Here is a 22,956-nt window from a genome sequence, read left to right as displayed (position 1 = left end):
AATTCCATCTCATTTTTCATAGTGAAATTGGAAATATTTTAGTGAAAACTGAAAAGCTACCCAAATGCTTAATAATAGGGAATAATGTTCTCCAAGGGTATCCTAGGGAATTATTTACAATACAATGTAAAAAGAACATAAACCATATACACAGCATAAATCCAATTATGTTAAACCATATATCTAAACTGAGCCCAGTGGCACACAGGTATTACCCTAGCAAATTGGGAGACTGAGGCAGGAGGATCTCAAGTTCAAAGCCCAACTCAGCAACTTAGCATGGCCCTAAACTACTTAGCAAGACCCTGTCTTAATAAATAAATAAACAAATAAATGGTGGGGAAGCTGCGGAAATAGTTCACTGATAGAGCGCTCTTGGGTTCAATACTCAGTACCCCAAAACAAACAAATAGATCTATATGTATTATCTATCTATGTCCACTGTCAGCTCCTGCCAAAAAAAACCCTGAGAAAATATTAATGGTGTTTTTTCAGAGCATTAGGGTATTTGTGACAGAGTATTTGTGACCTTTTTTCTGCTTATACTTCTATTTTCTAAATTTTCACCAATAAAATATTCTTATTTTTGTCACCACAAAGCAAATTATTGTTTAAAATATCTAATTATTCATTTAGATAGCTTAAATAAAGTCAAATTTAAAGGCTGTTTAAAACCACTTGAAGTGAACTACTCTATTTTATTAAAAGTTAGGAGGCTAATTCTAAACATCTAGACATTTCAGTTCATTAAAACAGAGCTTGTTTCTGTTAATACTGAAAAGCACTGTTGTTTTTAAACACTTGTAATCACACCACCGTTCAGATGGAGACCAAAAAATTAACTATAATAACAACCTGTCAATCATCAAGCCTTTTCATCTGTAAAATGAGAGGGCTATGTTAGTGAATCCCTTCAGTACTTTTGAGCTCTATGATCATGTGAATCTATTATTTAACTCAGGAGACACAAAACTAAGCAATGGATTCTCCCTTCACAATAAGCTTAAGAATTATGGGAATAACAAAGAACATGTAATAGGGAAACTCCTTGATGTCACAGCTACAAAAACAGGTTCAGTTGGTGATGCGAAGTCTGCAGAGTGATGAAATGACTCTCTTATCTCTTGAGAAAATAGGTCACATATGTTCCTTCCAAGTTTGTCTCCTACACCTATCCCTGGAAGAGCAACACCTTCCCAGAGTGTTCCAAGGATTGATAATGCATGCAAAGCAGCCAACCTAAAGATCAAGGAGTTCCACACATGTTGAATTTTACTTATACACATATAAATAATTTTATAGTGTTCTCCATATCCATTTACAAGAGCACCATTTTTAAAATATTTTTTAGTTATTGGTGAACCTTTATTTTATTTATTTGTATGTGGTGTTGAGAATCAAACCCAATGCCTCACACATGCTAGGCAAGTGCTCTTCCACTGAGCTACAACCCCAGCCCATACAAGAGCATTATTTTTAACAAACACTTTGGTAGCAAAGAGCTTTGTAAAATCAAGGAATAATAGATGCACAAAGCAAGGCTCCCCCAAGACCCAGATTTAGCTGTGCCATCTTAACCTCACTAATATCCATTTGAAAATATCAGACTTTGATATGGGCAAAAGCAAATTCCACAGACAACATCTTAAATATATTCTTCTGCATAGCCAACTAATAAGTTAGCTTAGCTGTTTGCATAAGTCCAAAAGAAAGATAAGGTCATAAAGCTTTTACTTTGGCTTTCTGGCATAACAAAAATATTTTTTTTCATATAATTTGTTCCTGTTATGAAGTTATAAATCCAGCATGCTAAATATCTGGGAATGCTCACAGCATATTATAATTATATCCTCTACTTTGAAGGGAACAGGCCACAGAATTCAACATTCATTTCTTTCCTCACAAACATAAATTACTTCTCTTAACCTCATGGACGGGCAGCGTGAGCAGCCCTCTCCTTGCTCCTCCCCTCAATGGGCCTCAACACTAGGGCATTACCACTTGCCATTTTTTTTTTTTTTCAGTGAATCTTCCCTCTTCTCACACTTGACATGATAGGTGTTTGGATTAAATTAGTAAAAAAAAGAAGGAAAAGGGGATTAATGGTCCTTTCTCCTACCTTTCATGAGGTGATTTGTGGGGAAAGAACAAGGGAAAGACCAACAAGTCTTTAGAAAACACATTTGAGGGGAGAGTACCGGGAGGTCACAGATGAATCAGACTCTCCAAATCCTGGCTGTAACAAACCCAACACAAGGCTCCCAAATAACCTGGAGTCAGCCCAAAGCCTTGCGTTTTCCTCACTCCAGGAAAGATCTCGGGACTTGTCTAGACCTGCTGGGATGCCAGTTGTAAGTGCTGCTTGCTGCCTGCCCTGTGAGCAGAGGCGTCCTCCCAGGAGGCCCAGCTTTTCACTGGGGGCAGCCCCTCTCATGAGGCCTTAAACTCAGTCCATCTCTGATTTCCCTGGCTTGTAGCATGTTTTCTAGGGACAGGATTGCTTCAGCTGATTCCCCTGTGGCCGCACCCCATCTCTCCTAGCTTCTGCTAAATCCCTTAGAGCCAGGCTTCCTCCTCACATCACCACAGAGTTCTTAACACACCAGGCTGTTTTACAGCAGCTGGGAGAGTCTCCATAACCTGCCCTGTGGGAAGCAAGCCAGAGGCCAAAGAAAGGATTACTGCTGTTCAGCAGGAGAGGAAAGTACTCCAGAAACTGCTTACCAAACAAGCTAAAAGGGGGGAAAAAAGAAAGGCGGCAAGACTTAGAAAATTGCCTGGTAGAGCAAATGACATGGCAAGACTCAGACCCAAATCACACAGTGTTAAACCTGCTCAAGAAAATGAATAGGCCAGGCACACAGGTGCACACCTCTAATCCCAGCAACTCAGGAGACTGAGGCAGGAGGATCACAAGTTCAAAGCCAGCCTCAGCAATTTAGCAAGGCCCTAAACAACTTAATCTGACTAAAATTAGATTTTGTCTCAACTTGAAAAAAAAAAAAAATCAAAATGAATCTCTGGCACTTTTTGAAGAAGCAGACCACTAGTGTTTCCCTCCCCTCAAAGCTATAGTTCTCAAAATTTGGCCTTTTCCTCAGTTACATCAAGTACCAAAAATATAATAACATTTTCTGAGGGAATAAATTTTGAAAGTGCACATGGAAAAACAACACATGGCCATGTTCTTATCCAGTTGAGAGATTTCTGCATGATGGATTATTGGAGAAGGTGTGAAATGCAAGGGAGATGGGGCGAGGATAGCCAAAAAGAGGACTTTCTGAAAGCGCGTGGCAAACGTAGGCGGCCAAGGGGATTTCTAACCAACCCAACTCTGTGGCCTCAGAATCGCCCATTGACACAGGTCAATGACCAACGTGCTCTTGGGACGAGGACAGGAGAGGTGGAGAAAGGATCTGCTAACTGAGTCTTTCACTCATCAATGTATATTAAGCATCCACTTTGGGAAAAGTTCCGGGCCAAATGCCAGGTTACTTTTGGATACGAGGCAGAGAAGATAATTATAAAGATATTGAAAATATCATCAAGACTTTCAAGCATCTTAAATTAAGAAGATTGTACATGTGCACAAATGAAGCATTAGAAAGCCATTGGCCAAGTGTCATTAGAGTAGTCCAAGCAGAATTATTGAACTCGGGTGGCACATGTGTCTGTCTGGTGTCAAATCTTAATTGAGAGATCTTTTCCCCACAGATTCTGACCTTATTTTGTCTCCCAACAGCTTGAGCAGCACATGGTGATGGGTAGTATGAAGACATTCCCAGTGTAAATCCTGCTTGGGTGTCTTTCAACAGCACATTGTGCAAAAGAGAAAGAGTAACTTCCTCATGTAATTAGGAGACAGTGGCTGGAGTAAGATGATCCAGACCCAGGGGAAATGAGCACTGTACTCACTGAGATTTAGGAACACACACTGAATACTAGCCGAGAGTGGATATAGCAAACCCTGCTAACCTGTGCTCTCCCCTGAATAGGTGGAGGCACTAACTTAGGTAAAGTTTTGTATCAGGTAGAAGATGAAGATTAAATCAAAGCGCCTCTCTCCATCACATTCAACCTGGTGCCTCAGGGTAACATTTAAGTATGAGTGGAGATTAACTATTTTCATCATTTCTAATATAAACCTTGCAATGGTGCTTTTAATCAGTATTTAATATCTCTAAATTAATCCTAAAGGATCTAGAATGAGAAGATATAATTTTAAAATCTTTAGGATATTTTTCTCCTACTGTGATTCTTTACAGGATGGAGAGAAGTGTGTGTGAGCATTTTGCCTACTAAGGAAAATTTGGTCATGTCTGCAGACATTTCTCATTGTCTTGATTAAAGTTTGTTACTAACATCTACTGATTAGAAGCTAGAGATGATATTAAACACCCTATGATTCATAGGACAGCCCCCAAAGTAAGGCCTGAAATGTTGATAGTACTGAAATTGAGAAACTACCTGCATGGGGTAGAATTATAAATATTGATTTTAAAGACCAAGGTTATCCCACTTATTATTATTAACATGCATTGGCTATTTGAAATTCAATTTTTTTATATCTTTGAGTAAAGAGTAATATCATCTGCTTTATTCAACAACTCAGGGTTGTTTATAACTATCAAATAAAATGTATATAGTATACAAAAGAAAGGTGATACTTTTCACAACTTCTCAGTATTAACATTCTCATACTACTCATTATTCAATCAGATTTAATCTATAGATAGTTATGTAGGGCGAATGGGATAAACAGGACGGTTTCATCTTATTCAAGAAACCTAATTACCCATAGAGAGTCAAATGAGTTTCAGATCCTCTGCAGGCCAGGTGGGAAAAAAACCTCCCGTCAACCCAAGTTTAACATTCGGATTTCTCTTGTCAACAATCTACAGACACAGAATCAACCTGGGATCAGAAAATACTTACCTCATGGATTCTCTCTTCATGGTGGCAAGATCCAGGAGTCCTCGATACACACTCTGGGCAGCACTGATTGGCAGCTATTTGAAGCACTTCTCCCTAAGCATTTAAAAACAGCTCAGTGTAAAACAGCAACAGCAAACAGAATCACATGGTTCATCGTCCCCAAGTATCTTAGAGTCTCTAAATCTCACGAGTGTCCACCAGTGACAACAGACAGGATAAGTAAATAAACTAACAAAATGATCGTCTGTTAAGAGGAGCTTCTATGAAAGTAATTTCCTTGGGGGGGGGGGGAGTCTGCATCTTTTCACATGTAATGAAGTGAAGAATTATTTACACTAGAAATGCTCCACACAAGAAAGGCAGGGTGAGAGAAGAAGCGTATTTCCTTAAGGGTAGTATTTTCCTCTATTGGAGAGAGGAAGAAGATTCTGGTGTGTGGGGGATGGTCACCAAGCTGGCAAATCTTCCAGCCATCTTGGTGAGGCCTAACCTGAGGGGAGCTGAGGGGCTGACAGTTCATTTTTATCTGAGAATCAGAGTAACCAGGCACTTGGGGGCAGGAGGTTGAAGGACAAAGTCTGTCTAGGAAGTAGCATTGTTGTGGAGGTATCATATGTAAGTACTGCGGGGAGCTGGGTAGAATTCCTGGGCTCCAATAAAAATCTGCCCTGTTTTTCAAGGTTTTGTTTTTTGTTTTTTGTTTTTTTTTATTGCAATTGTGCTTCTGGATAGTATCAAAACAATGGATTACCACTTGATATCTCAAGATTTTTTTTTGGAAGTTATCACATATTAACTAGCAATGAATTTGCCACTATGAAGAATCTATTAAGAGTTACTAAAAATTTAGGGATTGGGGGTATAGCACATAGCATGTGCAAGGCCTGGGATCTATCCCAGAAATAATTAAAAAAAAACATATATATATATATATATATATATATATATATATATATATATGTATGTATATGTGTGTGTGTGTGTGTGTGTGTGTGTGTGTATACACACACACATACATACACACATACAGATAGCACAAACAGGAGAAGGTTGGTATTTGGGGCCCTATGATTCTCCTATTCCATCCTCTTACTCACACTACTCCTCTGCTCTGTATCTTAGGATTTCCCCAATTCTAGATGTGGCAGAACAGGCAATGAATGATTCTGACCAAGAATGGTAGAAGATTCTTCATTAGCCAAGAAGTCATGACACATCCACAAGATAAAAGTCAACCAAGAATTCAGTCAGTAGAATGAAAATATAAAATTGTGTGTGTGTGTTTGTGTGTGGTAATATTTTCTTTGTTATTTTTTGTTGCTTCCATTTTTTAAAAAAAATATATATCTACAAGAGAATTCTCATTCACACAACTACATCCACAAGCTTGTATGGGAAATAGGGCTGAGATTTTACAACAGTTAATCCTCTACATAGATAAATACATCAATAACAGTAATCTCCAAATTCTTATTTGCTTGATAAAGAACAAAACTTATATGATATGGGATTTTATAAAATTGCCCATACTGTGCAACATTAATGACTTCTCCGAAAAGTCGCCTCTGAACCCAAATAGAAAAGTACACTTCAATTTCCACTAAGATGGCAATGGAAATTACATTAGCATAATTTCTCCTAAGAATTTCATACAGATAGGAAATGAGATAATCCAGTTGTTTATATTCTAACTTGGCAGCAAGGAGCAAGGGAGAAAGGCAGAGAGAATGGAAAACTTCAAAGAATGTCTTATGCCTCCAAATTAGTTTTATTTTATTATATAACAGCTAATTTTCAGATATGGTCCTCAAAAACCTCATTTCAAAAACATAGTATTCTTTATGTGTGAGTGGCAGAGGGCAAGAAGAAAGGGAGGTTCCCAGCAAGGTTCCATCTGTTGAACTTCCGGTGGGGCATGACAGAGATGAGGTGAAGGAGGATCAAAAAATGTTGCAAGTGTATGCCTGGAAAATGGGAAGCAAGGAATTCTTGGCACCTGACCATGTAACCCTATACAGCTTGGTGAGCTGTGGACTGCACAAATCACACAAGCCCACTCTTCCTCTGGACTTTGCCCTGAAGAGCAATGAAAGTGACTGCATGGGCAAGAGACATCAAGGAAGACTGTAGGGGGGAACTGAGCAAGAGGACTTGATTAGGTTCTAGAAGCACAACTAACAATAAGGGATAATTTCATAATTTTAGCTAACATTTATTGAGTGCTCATAAGAGCTAGGTACAGTAGTCTCCTTCCCATGTAGGATACATTTCAAAGCTCCCAGTAGATGCCTGAAACTATATATAGTATAGGACCCTATATATTCTATGTCTTTCTTACATGATAAAATTTAATTTATGAATTAGGCTCAGTAAGAGATTAAAAATAATAGCTAATCATAAAAGAGAATAATTATTTTTAAATGCTGTGATAAAAGTCACATAAATGTGATGTCTCTTTCAAAATATCTTATTGTACTGTATATCTTTTCAGTATGTGAATTTCAGAACATTAATGTTTTTCTTTCCAACATCACAATTCTTGAGCTTTGGGGCAATTATGAAGTGAAATAAAGGTTACTAGATCACAGCACTGCCATATCAACCCAGTGGATCTGATAATTGAGATGGCTACTAAGCAACTAATGGGCAGACAGCATATACACTGTGGATATACTGAACAAAGGATGATTCAAGTCCTGGGCAGGATGGAGCAGAACTGTGCAATATTTCATGACACTACTCAGAATATCATATGATTTAAAACTAATGAAGTATTCATTTCTGGAATTTTCCAGATAATATTTTCAAACCATGGTTGACAATGCAAAACAACAGATAAGAAGGCACTAAGCATATATAAGCATGCACCTCTTTTCCTGGTAGCCATTCAGCCCCCAGTTGGCATTGTTTTCCTACTGATGTCAGTCTCAACACCCACCACTTCCCATATCTCTACTCTGTCTCTTCATGAGAATGGCAAAATCCCTGTCCCGTATCTATCCCACACTTTGTCTTATCCTCTTTTATACTTGACTGGTGTGCATTGCTGAGAAAAGTATTCCACCATGCAGCTTGGTACCCACAAGTTCATGGCCTCCTGCTCCCATAACACCACTCTTTATCTGACCTTGATCAGTCCCTTTCTCCCCTCACTGACCTCTAACATTCACTACTCTCATAACTCCTACAAGAATCTCAAAATCTTCACAAAGAAACCTCACTAGGTATGAACTGCATCAGTATCCTCTTCCTTTTCTCGCCCTCAGATTTACCTGTATCTGTATTCATCCATGGGTTTTTCTTTCCATTCCTAGAGAATGAGGTTGCTTTCCCACCCCTATCCCATTCTATACTCTGGAATTCTCTACAAACTACTCTAATTCATTTCTTCTCTTTCATTCTCCTCCCTCCCAACCTTCATGTCTTCACCTTCTCTCTCCATTCTGGATCATTCCCCTTTCTCTCCTAAGGTGATCTTGTTTCTCTCATGCTAATAAAAAAAAAAAAAAAAACAAACCACTAAAAAACAAAACAAAGTAAAATCCTACCCCCATCCAAGGGATTATTCTACAAATGCTAGCAGAAGCCTTCTGTGCTCATCTGCAATAATGAAGAAAACAAGATTGCTGCTCTCAAGGAGCTTATAGTCTGGAGGAAGAGCAGACAAAGGGGCGTATGCATTCTAGCCACGAAGTGTAAGAAGGGTAAGCACAAAACACCATGGCGGTGCACAGGAGGGTAGATGGCTTTGGAAGAGGAGTTCAAGAAACTTCACAGATGTGCTGTTGTCTGCCAAACATGCCCCTTCTCCACTCAGTCAAGCTTTGAAAAAGTAGCCTTGAGTTAGCCTTCTTTTCCTCATTTTTCCATTCAGTCCTCAAAACTCAGCACCAGCTCCCTCCGCTCCACTCACATTAATTCACATATTGCCAAATGCAGTGGATCACATTGCATTCTTCTTCCACTTAGTCCCTCAACTATAGTTAACACAAAGTCCTCCTGAAAAGCCTCTACTCCCCTGCAACCATATCTTGCTTTCCTCTTTGACCATTCCTTAGCTCTTGCCTCTCTCACCCGGTCTTCTTAAACTTTAAGTTTTCTTTCTCATGTTCCTCTGGCCCAAACTCCATCCTTGGCCTTGTATCCTTTTCTCACACAATCTCTTTGGATAAGTTCATTAATTCTAAAGGCCCCAGACATCCACATTATAACTTCAGCTCTGTCTTCCCCTCTGAGGTTTGTTCTCATATATCCCGCTGACTGGCTTCTCCCTGAACACTTTAAACTCAACTTGCCTCAAACTAAAATCATCACTTTTCCCAGTTGGACTACTAAAATATACATATACTGACAGATAGATAGATACACAGATACATAGTTAAGATATAGAGGGATCAGTTGGTGGCTCATCAAGCCATAAACATGGAAGTAATTTCTCCTTCTTTCCCTCATCTTCCTACCTTCAATCAGTTCTACTGACGTATCCCCTAGGTATGTATAGGACCTAACCTTTCCTCTTGATCCCTACACTACCATGCTCTAATTCAGATACTCATCCTTTCTTTTAAAAAAATGTTTATTTGTTCTTTTTAGATATACATGACAGTAAAGTGTATTTTTGACATACTATACATTCATGGAGTATAACCTCCCATTCTTGAGGTTGTACATGATGTAGAGTTACACTGGTCGTGTAGTCATATGTGAATATAGGAAAGTTATGTCCAATTCATTCTATTATCTTTCCTATTCTCATCCTCCTTCCCTTACCTTCCCTTCCCTTCATTCCCCTTTGTCTAATCCAATGAACTCCTATTCTTCCTTCCCCACCCCCTGATTATATGTTAGCATCCACATATCAGAGAGAATATTCAGCCTTTGTTTTTTTTTTTTTTTTTTTTGAGATGGGCTTATTTTACTTAGCATAATAGTCTCCAATTCTATAAATTTACCAGCAAATACCATAATCTAATTCTTCTTTATGTTTGAGGAATATTCATTGTGTATATATGTCGCATTTTCTTTATCCATTCTTCTGTTGAAGGGCACCTAGGTTGATTCCATAGCTTGGTTATTGTAAAATGAACTGCTATAAATGTTGCTGCGTCTGTGTCACTATAGTATGCTGATTTTAAGTCCTTTGGGTATATGCCAAGAAGTGGGATAACTGGGTCAAATGATGGTTCCATTCCAAGTTTTCTGAGAAATCTCCAACTACTTTCTAGAGTCATCGCACCAACTTGCAGTCCCACCAGCAATGTATGAGTGTACCTTTTCCCCTGATTCTTGCAAACAATACTCATCCTTTCATCTGTATCATTCTCATAGCCTCTAAATTGTAATCCTTGTTTCTAATATTATGCTTATCTTTGAAACACCAGTGATATCCTTCTAAAAGAAAATCTGGCCATTCTGCATTTATGCCTAAAACCTTCATTAGCATTCCATCACCATGAAAAGAATTCTAAGCTCCATAGTGCAGCCTACAAACTTCTCTATAACTGTGAATTTACCAATTTCTAGCCTCATCCCTCATTCAATCAGTCAAAAATATTTATTGCGAACCTACCACATATCAAGTATGATTGCTGGTGTTGAAGATATATAGTGAATAAAAGAGACAGTGAACGAGATATCAGCAAAAGCATATAGTACACCAGGCAGTAGTTAATACCACAAGAAAAACATGGAAAGTGGATAAAAAATGTGAGGTAGGTGGTAAAGGGTAGCAATTTTAAACAGAAGATCATGCCAGCAAGACTTAAACTAAAAGATTTAGATGATAGATAGATAGATAGATAGATAGATAGATAAACAGACAGACAGATAAACACTTTTGCCATAGGGCCTTTCACACAAAATTGTTCTAAGATATGTGGCGTGTGATATCTGTGTGTATCCAGCGACCAGCAAAGAGGCTTGATGGCTGAAGCAAAATGAGCAGAAGATGCTAGGGGAAGATTGATTAGAGTGGTGAAGTAATACCTTAAAAGACACTGTGAGGAGTTACTCCAACTGAGAAGAGAAGCCGTTGTAAGTCACTGGAGGATTTAAGGAGAGAAGCAACACGATCTGATGTCAGTTTTAATAGGATCATCCTGGCTGTACACCAACATTACAATGAAGAAGGCAAGCACAAGAGCAGTGAGACCAGATGAGAGGCTACTATGAGAATCCAAGCGAAAGATGGTAACAGGTAAAACCAGAGTGAGAGCAGAGAACTCTCATTTGCAATGTACTATTGTATGAAGGAAGAGCTGGGAGATCTGCAAATGTCCTGGATGTGGGATGGGAAGAAAGTAAGGGGTCAAAGATGGTGTAAGATTTCTGACCTGTGTACCTGGAGAATGGATTTACTGAGATGAGAAGAATTAGGAAGAGAATAAACAAAAAGGATGAAGTTGTGAGCTCAGTAGAGGACAAGGACCAGAAACTTTTTCAGTAAATATTTTAGCCTTTGGGATTCACAATTGGGTCTATATCACAACGCTTGTCACTGAAGTATAAAAGCAGCCAAAGATAATGCATGAACAAATGAGTATGCCTGTGTCTCAATAGTTTTTAGTTTTTGATTCTAAATTCTGAGTTCATATAACTTTCATAAGTTATTGGTCATGGCTATTTTCAACTATTTAAAAATAAAGAAAATATTCTTAGTTTATAGGTCATAAAAATATAAGCATCAGGCCACATTTATTCTGCTGACTCCTGGTATAAAACACTTCAGTTTCACCAATGTCTTCTAACAACTAATTTAGGGCTTCTTCTGTGATATCACAGCATGGTCCCTACATCACCACACAGACTCTGCCATCAACCAATTGGTGATTTCTTAGGAGTACTGACTCCATATAATAGAAGGATTCATAATATGCAGCAAAATATTAACATTTGTGTACTCCCTGATTCTCAGAAATCCACCCACACAGAAAATGAGAAATAGTCTAAAGGCATACCTTCATTCCAATGTTAGGGAAAAACAGAACCTTATTATTAGCATTAGATGTAGAAAGTCTCAAGATTAATTACTGGGGGGGAGGGGGAAGGCGGAAACCAGAAAAATAAACTGTGCTTGTGAAATTGACAGAATGCTTTCTTAAGAAAATAATCCGTCTTCTCTAGGGAGCTTCAAACATTTAAATTTCAAACTTACACCTTTTTAAAAAAATATTTGACTTTAAAAAGAGTGAACAGCTAGAAAATAAATTATTCTAACAAAACATTTGTAGTCAAAAAAAAACTGAAAAGTTTTAACAGAGTTTAGGACATATCACGCATATGCTTGTTCAAATTTGAGGACAATCTTGTATCAAGGACTCTCTTGCTTCTTCAGGAACCTGCTGGCAGCACAGTGATACCATCAGGGGCAGACACAAGTGGAGTTTTTAGAAAATAGTATTTGAGAAGTCAATTTTGATGTTTGACTCATGCAATGGTGTGACGAGTTGTTGAGATTAGTGTCAACATCTTTGGCTTGTGTCAAAATCAGGGAAAAATCTCTGGGCAGCAGTTTACTAATTGTACCATCTTGTTTAATTGCTTAAAATCTCCAGGCTTCACCTTTCTTATCTGTAATGTGGGGGTAAAGGCACCAACTCTCCATAATACTAACTGGGATAACAACTGGTAAACCTTTAACTGAGCACCTTGTCCTCAATAAATGAAAATTAATATATTCTTACATGTGATATGTTAAAATTCTCTCATGCATTTCCTAAAGCTCGCAATTAGAGATTGAGCTGAATGTTGAAAACAGATGATCAATAAGATGCAAAAACCTGACCCTTCACAGACTAATCCAATATATTTAGGGTACCATTAGGATATCATACCTTCTCAAAGGCACACTGAGGGTTTCTGCAAACAACAGGTTTGCAGATAACGATGTTGCCATGGCAACGGCAGTTTTGGCATGAATCAGGCTTCCAAACTGTGGCATCCTGCAAAGAAGCATAAGCTCTGAGTTAAAAACTGATCAGTCAAGGTCTCAGCACACAAAAGCAACACCATCAAAAGCCCCACATCCTGAACAATTAAAAGGCAGAGGAGTGTCACAGGCATGCCACACACAGTACTCTCTGGGCACTGATTAACCCTGAATGGCAATAAAAGCAGTATGATCCATTTCACAATAGTCAACCTACATAGCCAAAGACAAGGGCATTCAGCACACAGCTGTCAATACCCAGAGTAGAAAGTATCGATTAGCCACAAACCTCTGAGGACATGCTGCTCCCTGACTTGAAGTTTCTTTCTGCTGTTAACTAGCACAAATTATCTGAGAAGGTTTAAAGGAAAATGACTTATTTTTTAAGGTTCCAGGGATTGAACTCAGGGGACCACTGAGCCACATCCCCAGCCCTATTTTGTATTTTTTTTTTTTAATTTAGAGACTGGGTCTCACTGAGTTGCTTAGCACCTCACTTTTGCTGAGGCTGGCTTTGAACTTACGATCCTTCTGCCTCAGCCTCCCAAATCACTAGGATTACAAGCATGTACCACCACGTCCTGTGGAAAATGACATTTTGTCTAACTCTAATCAGTATTCAAAAAGCAGTATTTGCCACCAGATCATATAAGCACCTCAGACCTCACTCTGCTTACTGCATACTTCAATGCTCATCAGAGACAGATGTATGTAAGTGGTTCTGTTTTTCAAGATACATTCACCAAACACATATGCATTGAGTAGCTGTTTTGTGATCTTAATTGGGATCTTAATGAAATCTAAGTATGGGACCGTCTATGAAGATCTCACACATTATTTTGGATCATGAACATTAAATAAACAAAAATGTCATTACCCAACAAATTGGGAAGAAAAATAGTGAACAGAAAAGAGAATCCAGGCTCTAATAAAGGTCTCAGGAATTTCTTTCCTATTTCTCACCCTCTATCATGTTGAATCCTTATTTCAATCCTACTATTTTAAAGTAACTTTTAGCCCAACTCTCTCAGAGATTCCACAGAGACCTTTTCTATCCATTGAAATGTTGCTATGATGACTTTGAATTTAAGCAAAAAGACACTAGAGGATGTACTGAAATCCATTTTCCCAGACATTCCTATTCGTATTCTACATGAGTTGAAAATAGCCAAACTATTTGACTGAATTTTAAACACTAAACCTGAGAATGCTGTCTGTACTATTCTCTGGTTTAAAACTACTCCAAGGCTCATCTTTGCTTCAGATGGGATAAAACACAGACCCTACAATCAGGCCTTCACCTCGCTTTCTGGGCTTGTTGAACCTCACAGTCCTGAGGCTTTCATCCATTCACAACAACTGGGTCAAGTTACTGGACAGCCCTGCCTCCTCTCACCTGGTCTCCCATCTCACTCTCCTGCTGGGATCCCTACTCCTCCCGACTTCTCCTGGAGGAGTTCGCAAACCCACACCCTCTTTACACGCCAACCTCAGAGTTGAATCGTTCTTACCCCTATTCCATGCAGCTCTTTGACACTCCCCTGCAACCCCACTGTGTCCTGCACACCCTGTTACACTTTATTGCACTTGTTTAAATGCCTGTTAGCCTTGCCAGAGCAGACTGTAAATCCTTTGAAGCATGAACTTGGCCTGCTACACTGCAGATCCTTAAAAAGAGGAGTTAATAGTTCGTAAGTTGCTTAGTGAAGGCTTTTTCCCCCTTTAAAACTTTCTCATCCTTTTTTCCCTCAATAAACCAAAATCCAAGTGCTACTCAATACTTCAGGGAGAGAAAGAGAAGTTTCTAAGCTCCTGACAGCATCATCAGAACACAAGCATTTGACTTGAGCTGGGAATGGGCTGGGAAATGGGTGGACACAACAGACACTTTTACATGCAATGGCAGAAACCAAATGTGATGGTTAATGTTATATGCCAATACAGCTAGGCTATGGAGCCCATTTGTTTGGTCAGACATTAGTCTAGATGTTGCAGTGAAGAAACAGGTGGTCCCCAACTTTTGACTTTTTGACTTTACGATGGTACAAAAAAATACACATTTAATAGAAACTATACTTTGAATTTGGGGTTTGAATCTTTTCCCAGGCTAGCAATATGCAGTGTGATACTCTCTTGAGATGCTGAACAGCAGAGCAAACCAGAGCTCCCAATCAGCCACAAGATCACTAGGGTAAACAACAAATACTCTACAGCGTCCTGTGTTGCTATTATGTACAGGTAATAGGTATGTTAATTGCATGAAATGCATTTTTGACTAATTTTCTTACAATCAATGAGGATATAACCCATTGAGAATTGGGGAACATCTGCATTTTGTGGATGAGATTGACATGTACCATTAGTTGACTTTTAAATAAAGGAGTTTACTTTCCATAACATGATGAGTCTCATACAATTAGTTAATGTCCTTAATTGAAAAATCTGAGGCTTTCTAGAGAAAAGGGAATTCAACCTTAAATCTATAATATGGCTCAGGAAGTTTAGGCAGGAGGATTGCATGTTCAAAACCAGCCTCAGCAACTTAACAAAGCTCTAAACAACTTAGTGAGACCCTATATCTAAATAAAATATGAAAATGGGGGCTGGGGACATGGATAAGTGCTTAAGCATCCTGGGTTCAATCCCTGGTACCAAAAAAGAAAAGAAAGCTACAACATGGAAATTTTTCCTGCATTTCCAGCTTGCTCATCTGTTTTGTAGATTTTGAACTTGCCAGTGCATGAGCCAATGAACAAATTCCTTAAATACCCTCACCTCCTATCGGTTCTATTTATCTGCATAACCATGACTAATGTACCAACACTTGTATAGATTTACATGGATATGCATGACACTCTACACAGAGTCACTTCTCAGGTCAAGAAACGCTACGCTCATAATCACTCAGAGAATGTGCTTCAAATACAGGTAATTTTCCAAAGTTATTTTAGACACATAATATGTATCTGAGGTGAGATGACATTCCCAGTGGCTGACTCACAAATTCTAAGTCAAAGCAAATGAATACCAGAACTTGCCTTGGATTACTTCTGAATTTCTTCTTATCATTATAGAACATTCTTCAAACTTGACAATAATGTGTCAACTACAGGATGGTCTTAACCCAAAGAACACTGACATGAAAGTGAGGAAAAATGAAGTTCATTTCCAAGCACAATGCAATATACGTTTCCTGATGATTTCAAGAAAATAGTTCCAGTTTTAGTATACAGATTAAATTAAAATGACAATTTCCAAAGCCAGTTACTACCATTTATTGATAATTTAGTTTATGTTGACCAATCTTGGAGCAGGAAGAGCAATTATTGTACAAGAGGAAGAAGGCTTTCTCAAACTCTGCCATCGTCCTGGAAGACCAGGGAACATAGCCATGTGTTGGTACCATGCAAAGCTCTTACCTGTAGGACAGCCCTATGTAAAGGTCTCCAATGCAATTTACAGATGATGAAACAGGATGTGAGAGATGGAAAAATTTCCTCAAGTTCAAAAAGTCCTTAGAAGATCTCAGTACACAGGCTCTGGGGTCAGACTGCCTGGGTTCAAATCCTAATGTCATCATTTACTAACTGTGCATCTCTGGTTAAAGTGCCTGTGTCCCAGGTTCCTCATCTGTGAAACTGGGATACTAAAGTAAGGTAGAGGCTAAAGGTACTTACTCCATAGTTTTCTTAGAAGCATCACGTGAGATGCTGTATTTAAAGATTTATAAACATTGTCTGGGACTTACTAAGAGATCATTAAATGTAATCTGGTTTTGCTCCAAAGGCTTTCTTCTATGTTATAGGCATTCAACAAATATCTTCTAAACATTTAATTTTCTTTTTTCTTTTTTTTTTAGATGTAGATGGACACAATACCTTCATTTAATTTGTTTATTTTTTACGTGTTGCGAGGGATCGAACCCAGTGCCTTATGCATGCTAGGCAAGCACTGTACCACTGAGCCACAACCCCGGCTCAACATTTCCTTTTCTTAAAGTGAATACAGTCCCATATGTATCATGATTTTCCCATGTTCTTACTCTATACAAGTAAAACTTAGGGGAATAAGATTATTTCTTAATTGGGATTCTTACACTCAAAGGATCTAGAACATTGCCATGGGAGGGATCTGTAGGAATAAATCTGTAGACTGAGTTTGAAGACAATTAGGTAATTAGAAAGGTCTCTGTCTCACAAAGCAGTCAGCATGATTCCACATCTTTCTTTAACTTAGACCATGAATAGCCACACTGGGTCACATGAGCTTTCTTCATCTTAGTTTGGGCCGACCAACTTCATTCTCTCCAGATGCAACGTTCAAAACACCAGACTTCAAGTTCTTCTCTACACTCAATCATGTTCACAATGACCTCCAAGTTCCTAAAAGCCCATTACACATTTTAGCAGCCTTCAATTATTGCACTTAGCTTACTGAATTCTAAATAGGACCTTCTGAGAACAGAGAGTAAGTTTCCCACTTTCATTCACAAAAACCATAATCTTTCTTCATGTCAATTCAATGTTTCAATTTTTCTGGATCTGGGAAGCCTTCTTGATCTGTTTCCATATCTGTCTTCCCAGCAGATGATGAGTCTTCAAGAAAGGAAATTTCATTTTACTCCTCTTTGTAGATCCCCTGAACTTTACCCAGTTCCTAAATGTTGTCTGAACTAATTAATAAACAACTCAGGTACTTGTTTACCCTCATGAAAAAAAAATCTACCTGTATAAATTCATATATTCTAGTTAGGCTTGTGAGAGCTTGAGGAAACAGTGTTTAACTGATATCACCACAAAATCCCTATAATGTTGGATGTTATGACATTCCTGGGGTCTAACTATATTTAAAGAAAACTTTTCTTCATCTAAGCATTGAACCCAAAGAAAAAAGTTCTTAATTTTATGCCCTTAATTAATATATCCTCAGAGAGTTAAATAATTTATGGTTAATTTTAAGTAAAATAAATGCTTTCCCAAGCCTGGATAGATGGTCATTTACTTTTTAGTTATAAAACTTTACAAATCAATTTCTATGAGGCCATAAAATTGCTTTATGAAAGTAGGGACGCAGGAGTTCCTCAATAGCTAAAACTTTGGATAAAGCCATAAAATCCAAAGAAATAACACTGTAAAGTAAGTTTTACAGATTTTCATGTTACTACTGCAATTCTATCACTGTATAATCTTCTCTTTCAGTTTAACACACTCTGCAAAAGTATATTCTTAAGAGAGTCTTTCACTAGAATATAGATGAAAGGATTAGATTATAACAAAACTAAAAAGCAATGAAAATATGGTCTATTTAAACAGTTTTTATATTTTTAATAAAATATGAATAAAATTTTCAGATAATATCATTATTCCAAACACAAATACTTTAAAGTAGAAGGGTACTTTAAAAAGAAACTTATTTACTTGTCAAATATTTATTGAACATTTGATTAGTGCTAAAAATGAACAATGAATATATACCCTTCATCAGGACTCAAATTTCTGGGGGAAATTATTTATAGTACTCTAAAGAGCAGAATATCAACTGTCAACATAAAATTTCTTTCATCTAAATGTTATAATAACCATACTTTAATTATTGATTAATGCATCTCATTTTTAAATGCCCTTGGCTTTTTAGAGCAAAAATGAGAAAGAAGGAATAATGTTCCCCAAAACTGTGCTTTCAAGTTACAAAATAGTATGTGGACTATAATGCTTTTTTGGAATAAAAATATATTTAAATGCATAGAAACAAAGTGTGAAATTATGTGATTTCACATAACCAGGGTGTTGGTTAACTTTTCAATGGTGTGATCAAAATACCTACAAGAACAACTTAAAGGAGGAAAAGTTTATTTTGGTTCATGAATTCAGAGGTTCCATCCATGATTGGTACACTCCATGGCTCTGGGCTCAAAGTGAAGCAGAACTTCATGGAAGAAGGATGTGATGGAGGGAAGCTGCTCCATTCACAGTGGCCAGGAAATAGAGTAGGGAAGGGGCCCAGAGATGATAAACTCTTCCAGGGATGACCCCAGTGACCCATGACCTCCAGCCATACCCCACTTGCATTTTACCTCTGAGTGTTCCTGCATTGACAAAGGAGTTGGGGGAACACCTGATATCAAATCATAACACCCAGGAAGCAAAGGGTGGTCATTACTGGTGGGTGGTAGGTGAGTTTTTGCTTTGTCCTTTATCCTTATCTGTATTTTCTATTTTTATTTCATATTTAACTTATGTGATATTGTAAAGTCATTTTAAAAATATAAGGTAGGAAAACAAAACAAAACAAAAAAGGGTTTTTTTTTTTTTTTACCTCCAACAAACATAGACCCAGACAAAACTGGGCTTTGGTGTTAAACTAGCTTGGGGAGAGAGGGTAAATAAAACCATTTACCAAATATATAACAGTAGGTGATCTATCTAAACTTCCTGAGCTATCCCCAAACTCAGTCAAATTTCAAAAATTAACTGTACTCCCTACTTGTCCTTCAAAGCAATGAAAGAAAGACAACATTCAACCGGGGCCCATGTCTTCATTTCTGGAGGTTCATTTTCCTGACAAGTCTGGTTTTCAAGAAAGATAATCCATAAAAAGACGGTTCTTTGACCCAGCTTCAGTTCAGGCACAGAAATAATGGTCCTTGTTTGTCAAGGAACCATAAAGAAACGAATCAATAACTTTCATAAGGTTATTTTAGAGCTCAGTGCTTTTCCCAAGTGCCCTTCTTCAGACAACTTAGATAAACAATACCTTTTTCATTTGGTCTCATTTTAAAGTTCATGGAAAGCTCCTCATTCAGTCCCAAATAAGAAGGAAGATAGGGCATATATTGTCAGGAAAAGATATGGGATCTTGTATTTACAATAAATTATCTCCTCTCAGGAAGAGTAAGTACAAGTTAATGCCACAAAAGAGAAAATGACAAACCACTTTCTGTCTGAGACTATTTCACAGATTTGCTCCATATAATACCCACTTATGGAACTTCTTGTTTTACATATCAAGGACCATTTCAGCATCCTGGGATGATTAGCTTGTACCCGATCTCCTTCACCTGTCTTAAAAATGATAAACCTAAAGGCATCCACTGTAAGAATATCAGCTTGGATACAGAAACAACAGCAAGCATCACAGATGAAAAGATAGCTGCTATATATAACTGAAAGTGCCTTTGTTCAAAAGACCCTGAACATCACGTTTTTGTACAGGTGTCTTACAATAGCGTGATACCACAAGTGGAGGCAGGGAGACGGAGGAAAAGGGAACAAGTTGCTTCCAAGCACCAGTGTCCCAGATTCTCCACACATTAGTGATCCTACTACTCCTCACAGCATCCTGTAGACAAGGTATCATGACCCTGATTTTATTACTGAGGGAATAAAACATAGAAGGTTGAGTGAACTGCGTAGAGCTCAGCTGGTAATTGAGACATCTGGGATTCAAACCCATTCTTTCTTTTCTTTCTTTTTTTTCCTGTTTTGCTGTTATATAATATCAATAATCATGTTCTATAATGTATAACAACTTTACCATTTTAAATCACTCTTAGTTCTACTTTCTGACTTTAACTGATTAAAACAGAGAAACACCTAGGGCAGTGCTGCCTCCGTTTACAGAGGAAGAGTACGTGAGGTTTAAGTGACCTACCTACCAAATACTCCCACCCCTCTTAATCTAGCTTCCACAGAGCCCCCAGGTCTCAGTTTAAATATCACGTCCCCAAGAAGGCCTGCTCTGCCTCCTCAACCAAGGCAACATTCCTCTACTTCATGTTCTCAAAGCTCCTCCCAATTCCAGAGAGACGTATGTACTCCTCCCAGTTTTGTTTTACATAGAGACCAAACAAGGAAGAAGAGGGCACCTTCTGGGTTCTAGATTGTTTGGCAGTTACACCATTTTATTTTTCTTTTTAAAACCTCTTTACACAGATTTTCATCATGATTTCCATTTTATAGATGAAGAAACTAAGGTTCAGAGAGGTTAAGCAATAGTACCAAAGCTCATGAGCCTTGGTACCTGTATTTGAACTGGTGTACCCATTTGATTCTAAAGTTTGTTTTCATACATTATCACCTTTATAGCCACAGCCTGGTCTAGGAACACAAGGTTACACAGCACTGGTTCAAATAGCAGTGCTGACATGGTAGAGTGGGTAACCTTGGGTTCAATACCAATTCAACTACTTCCTAGCTTTAGAATGCTGAACAAATCTATTAATTTTTCTGAGTCTCCATTTCCTAGTATGTAAATTTAATAAAAGAGAGGACCTAATCAAGTGACAGTAAGAATGAACTACACTAATATTCTTGGTCCAGGGACCCTCCCATGAGATGTACACAGTCGATGCTACCTATGAATTTAGTCACATGTCACAAGCTTCACCTGTTGATCATGATATTTTTTATGATGGAGGAAAGAGTTAGTGTTTAGACCTATAGAAAGTCTCCCCTGGAATCTCCAGTATCCAAGACATTGGGTAGTTCACTTTCCTAGGGCTTACATGTTTACACAATATTCTATCAAGTTATGTATAAACTGTATTCCTAGAGCAATACAGCAAGCCAAAAATAATTAAGATATCTTTAAAATATAAAATAAAATAAACATCCATATGATGTACTCCCCATTCCAAATTCTGAAACATTTGAAATACAAGCTTAATTATAGCTCTTCTATTATTACTTAACACCCAACTTTCCATTTGTTCTGACACAATCTTGTTATAGTGAGAGTCTGACCTAAGAACACCCCAAATGACAACTCTCATAAATTCCTGGAGACAATAACCACAGAAAAATTTTCATTACTGATTAATTCAGTCACATATTTCCACTTTAAGTAATCCAGATACTAGGGAGATTCTACTGTAGCTAAGCTTGTAATTACTTTTTTCTTCTATCAATTCAGCTCCCAAAGATTTCATTTCATATTCCTAAAGCAAATGTAGGGGGAAAAATTAAACATTCAAAATGTTTTCACATAAAGTTAAATTATAGCTATACCATTATCGCCCATATTAAAATTACTTATTTTCTTGTCTTCTCTACTAGATCATTATCATTTCTTTTATAATTAGTTTTCTACTTGTCTGTCTTTAAAGAGTAAGGACAATTTCTTTATATTCATGTAGCTATGTAGGGACTAAAACATAGCAGACACATGTTTTTGAATGAAATAATAAATGGATGGCAGGAGGAATATTCCCAAACTTAAAGAATTGCTAGCTGTTTTATGATGTAATTGCTAAAAAAAAATCAATGCACAAACAACAGCACTTCATTCAATATGCTGCCCTTAAAAGTCTTGCAGCTGCAATAGCCATTTTCAATCTATAATATTTGAGAGCTTGCCTTCTAGACTTACATCTCAGTTAAGACCTTTATTCTAAAAGAGCCCCTCTATTTCTGATTACATGTCAAGCTGATACTATTATGTTCCAGCATGCCACAACTGTGTCATATCATCTGAAGCTCTTTTGGTGTGTCTTTAATCCCTAACTTTTCCTCAAGCCAGCCCCTTGGCAGTAGTCCTAGTTAAATAGACGATCCAGTGAAAGCAAATGGTTTGGATTTGTACTGATACTTGCACTTCTTGACCAGACAAAGACTGACATACTCAGTCTATTTTCAGGACTGGAAGACATCCTGAATCAAAGGCTTCCTTTCCAGTAGCTGATTCTCACCATTTAATGTGAGGACTCCAGAACAGGGACCATACTACTCAAAGAGACATTAAACATTTGCTTTAAATACAGAAGATTTGGGGTGCTACTAGTATTCAATGAACTAGGATCATGAATTCTAGATGTCATGTTGTGTGCATTCTTGCACAAATAAAAATTATCCCCCTTCCACATGACTTTTAAAATTCCCACCAAATTTTCATGTAGTAAAAAATCTACCTATAATTATCTGATTATTATATACTATTTATATACGCCATGATCACACATTGAATTACCCAAAATTTAGCTACCATGTAACTTAAGGAAAGACTGTATTATATGTGGTTCATAAATTTATGAAGATAATAACAAAACAATACATATATTAGAAATATCAGATGCATATATTTTAAATATTTCAATAACT

At 37.6% G+C, this 22,956-nt stretch overlaps 1 protein-coding gene across 1 annotated transcript in view; it reads right to left on the bottom strand.

Moving 5' to 3' along the window:
• Fras1 (Fraser extracellular matrix complex subunit 1) overlaps positions 1-22,956 on the bottom strand; it is a 424,900-nt gene that overhangs the window by 256,606 nt on the left and 145,338 nt on the right. Inside the window, exons 3-4 of the mRNA XM_076864881.2 lie at positions 12,768-12,875; positions 4,936-5,028 (exon numbers count right to left, since the gene is read on the bottom strand). Of these exons, the coding sequence (XP_076720996.2) occupies positions 4,936-5,028; positions 12,768-12,875 (201 nt within the window). The remainder of the gene's footprint in view (positions 1-4,935; positions 5,029-12,767; positions 12,876-22,956) is intronic.

This window comes from Callospermophilus lateralis, chromosome 8 (genome assembly GCF_048772815.1).
Source record: "Callospermophilus lateralis isolate mCalLat2 chromosome 8, mCalLat2.hap1, whole genome shotgun sequence".
Taxonomy (NCBI): Eukaryota; Metazoa; Chordata; class Mammalia; order Rodentia; family Sciuridae; genus Callospermophilus; species Callospermophilus lateralis.
The sequence above is the reverse complement of the archived record's forward strand: the minus strand, read 5'-3'. Positions and strand labels throughout refer to the sequence as shown.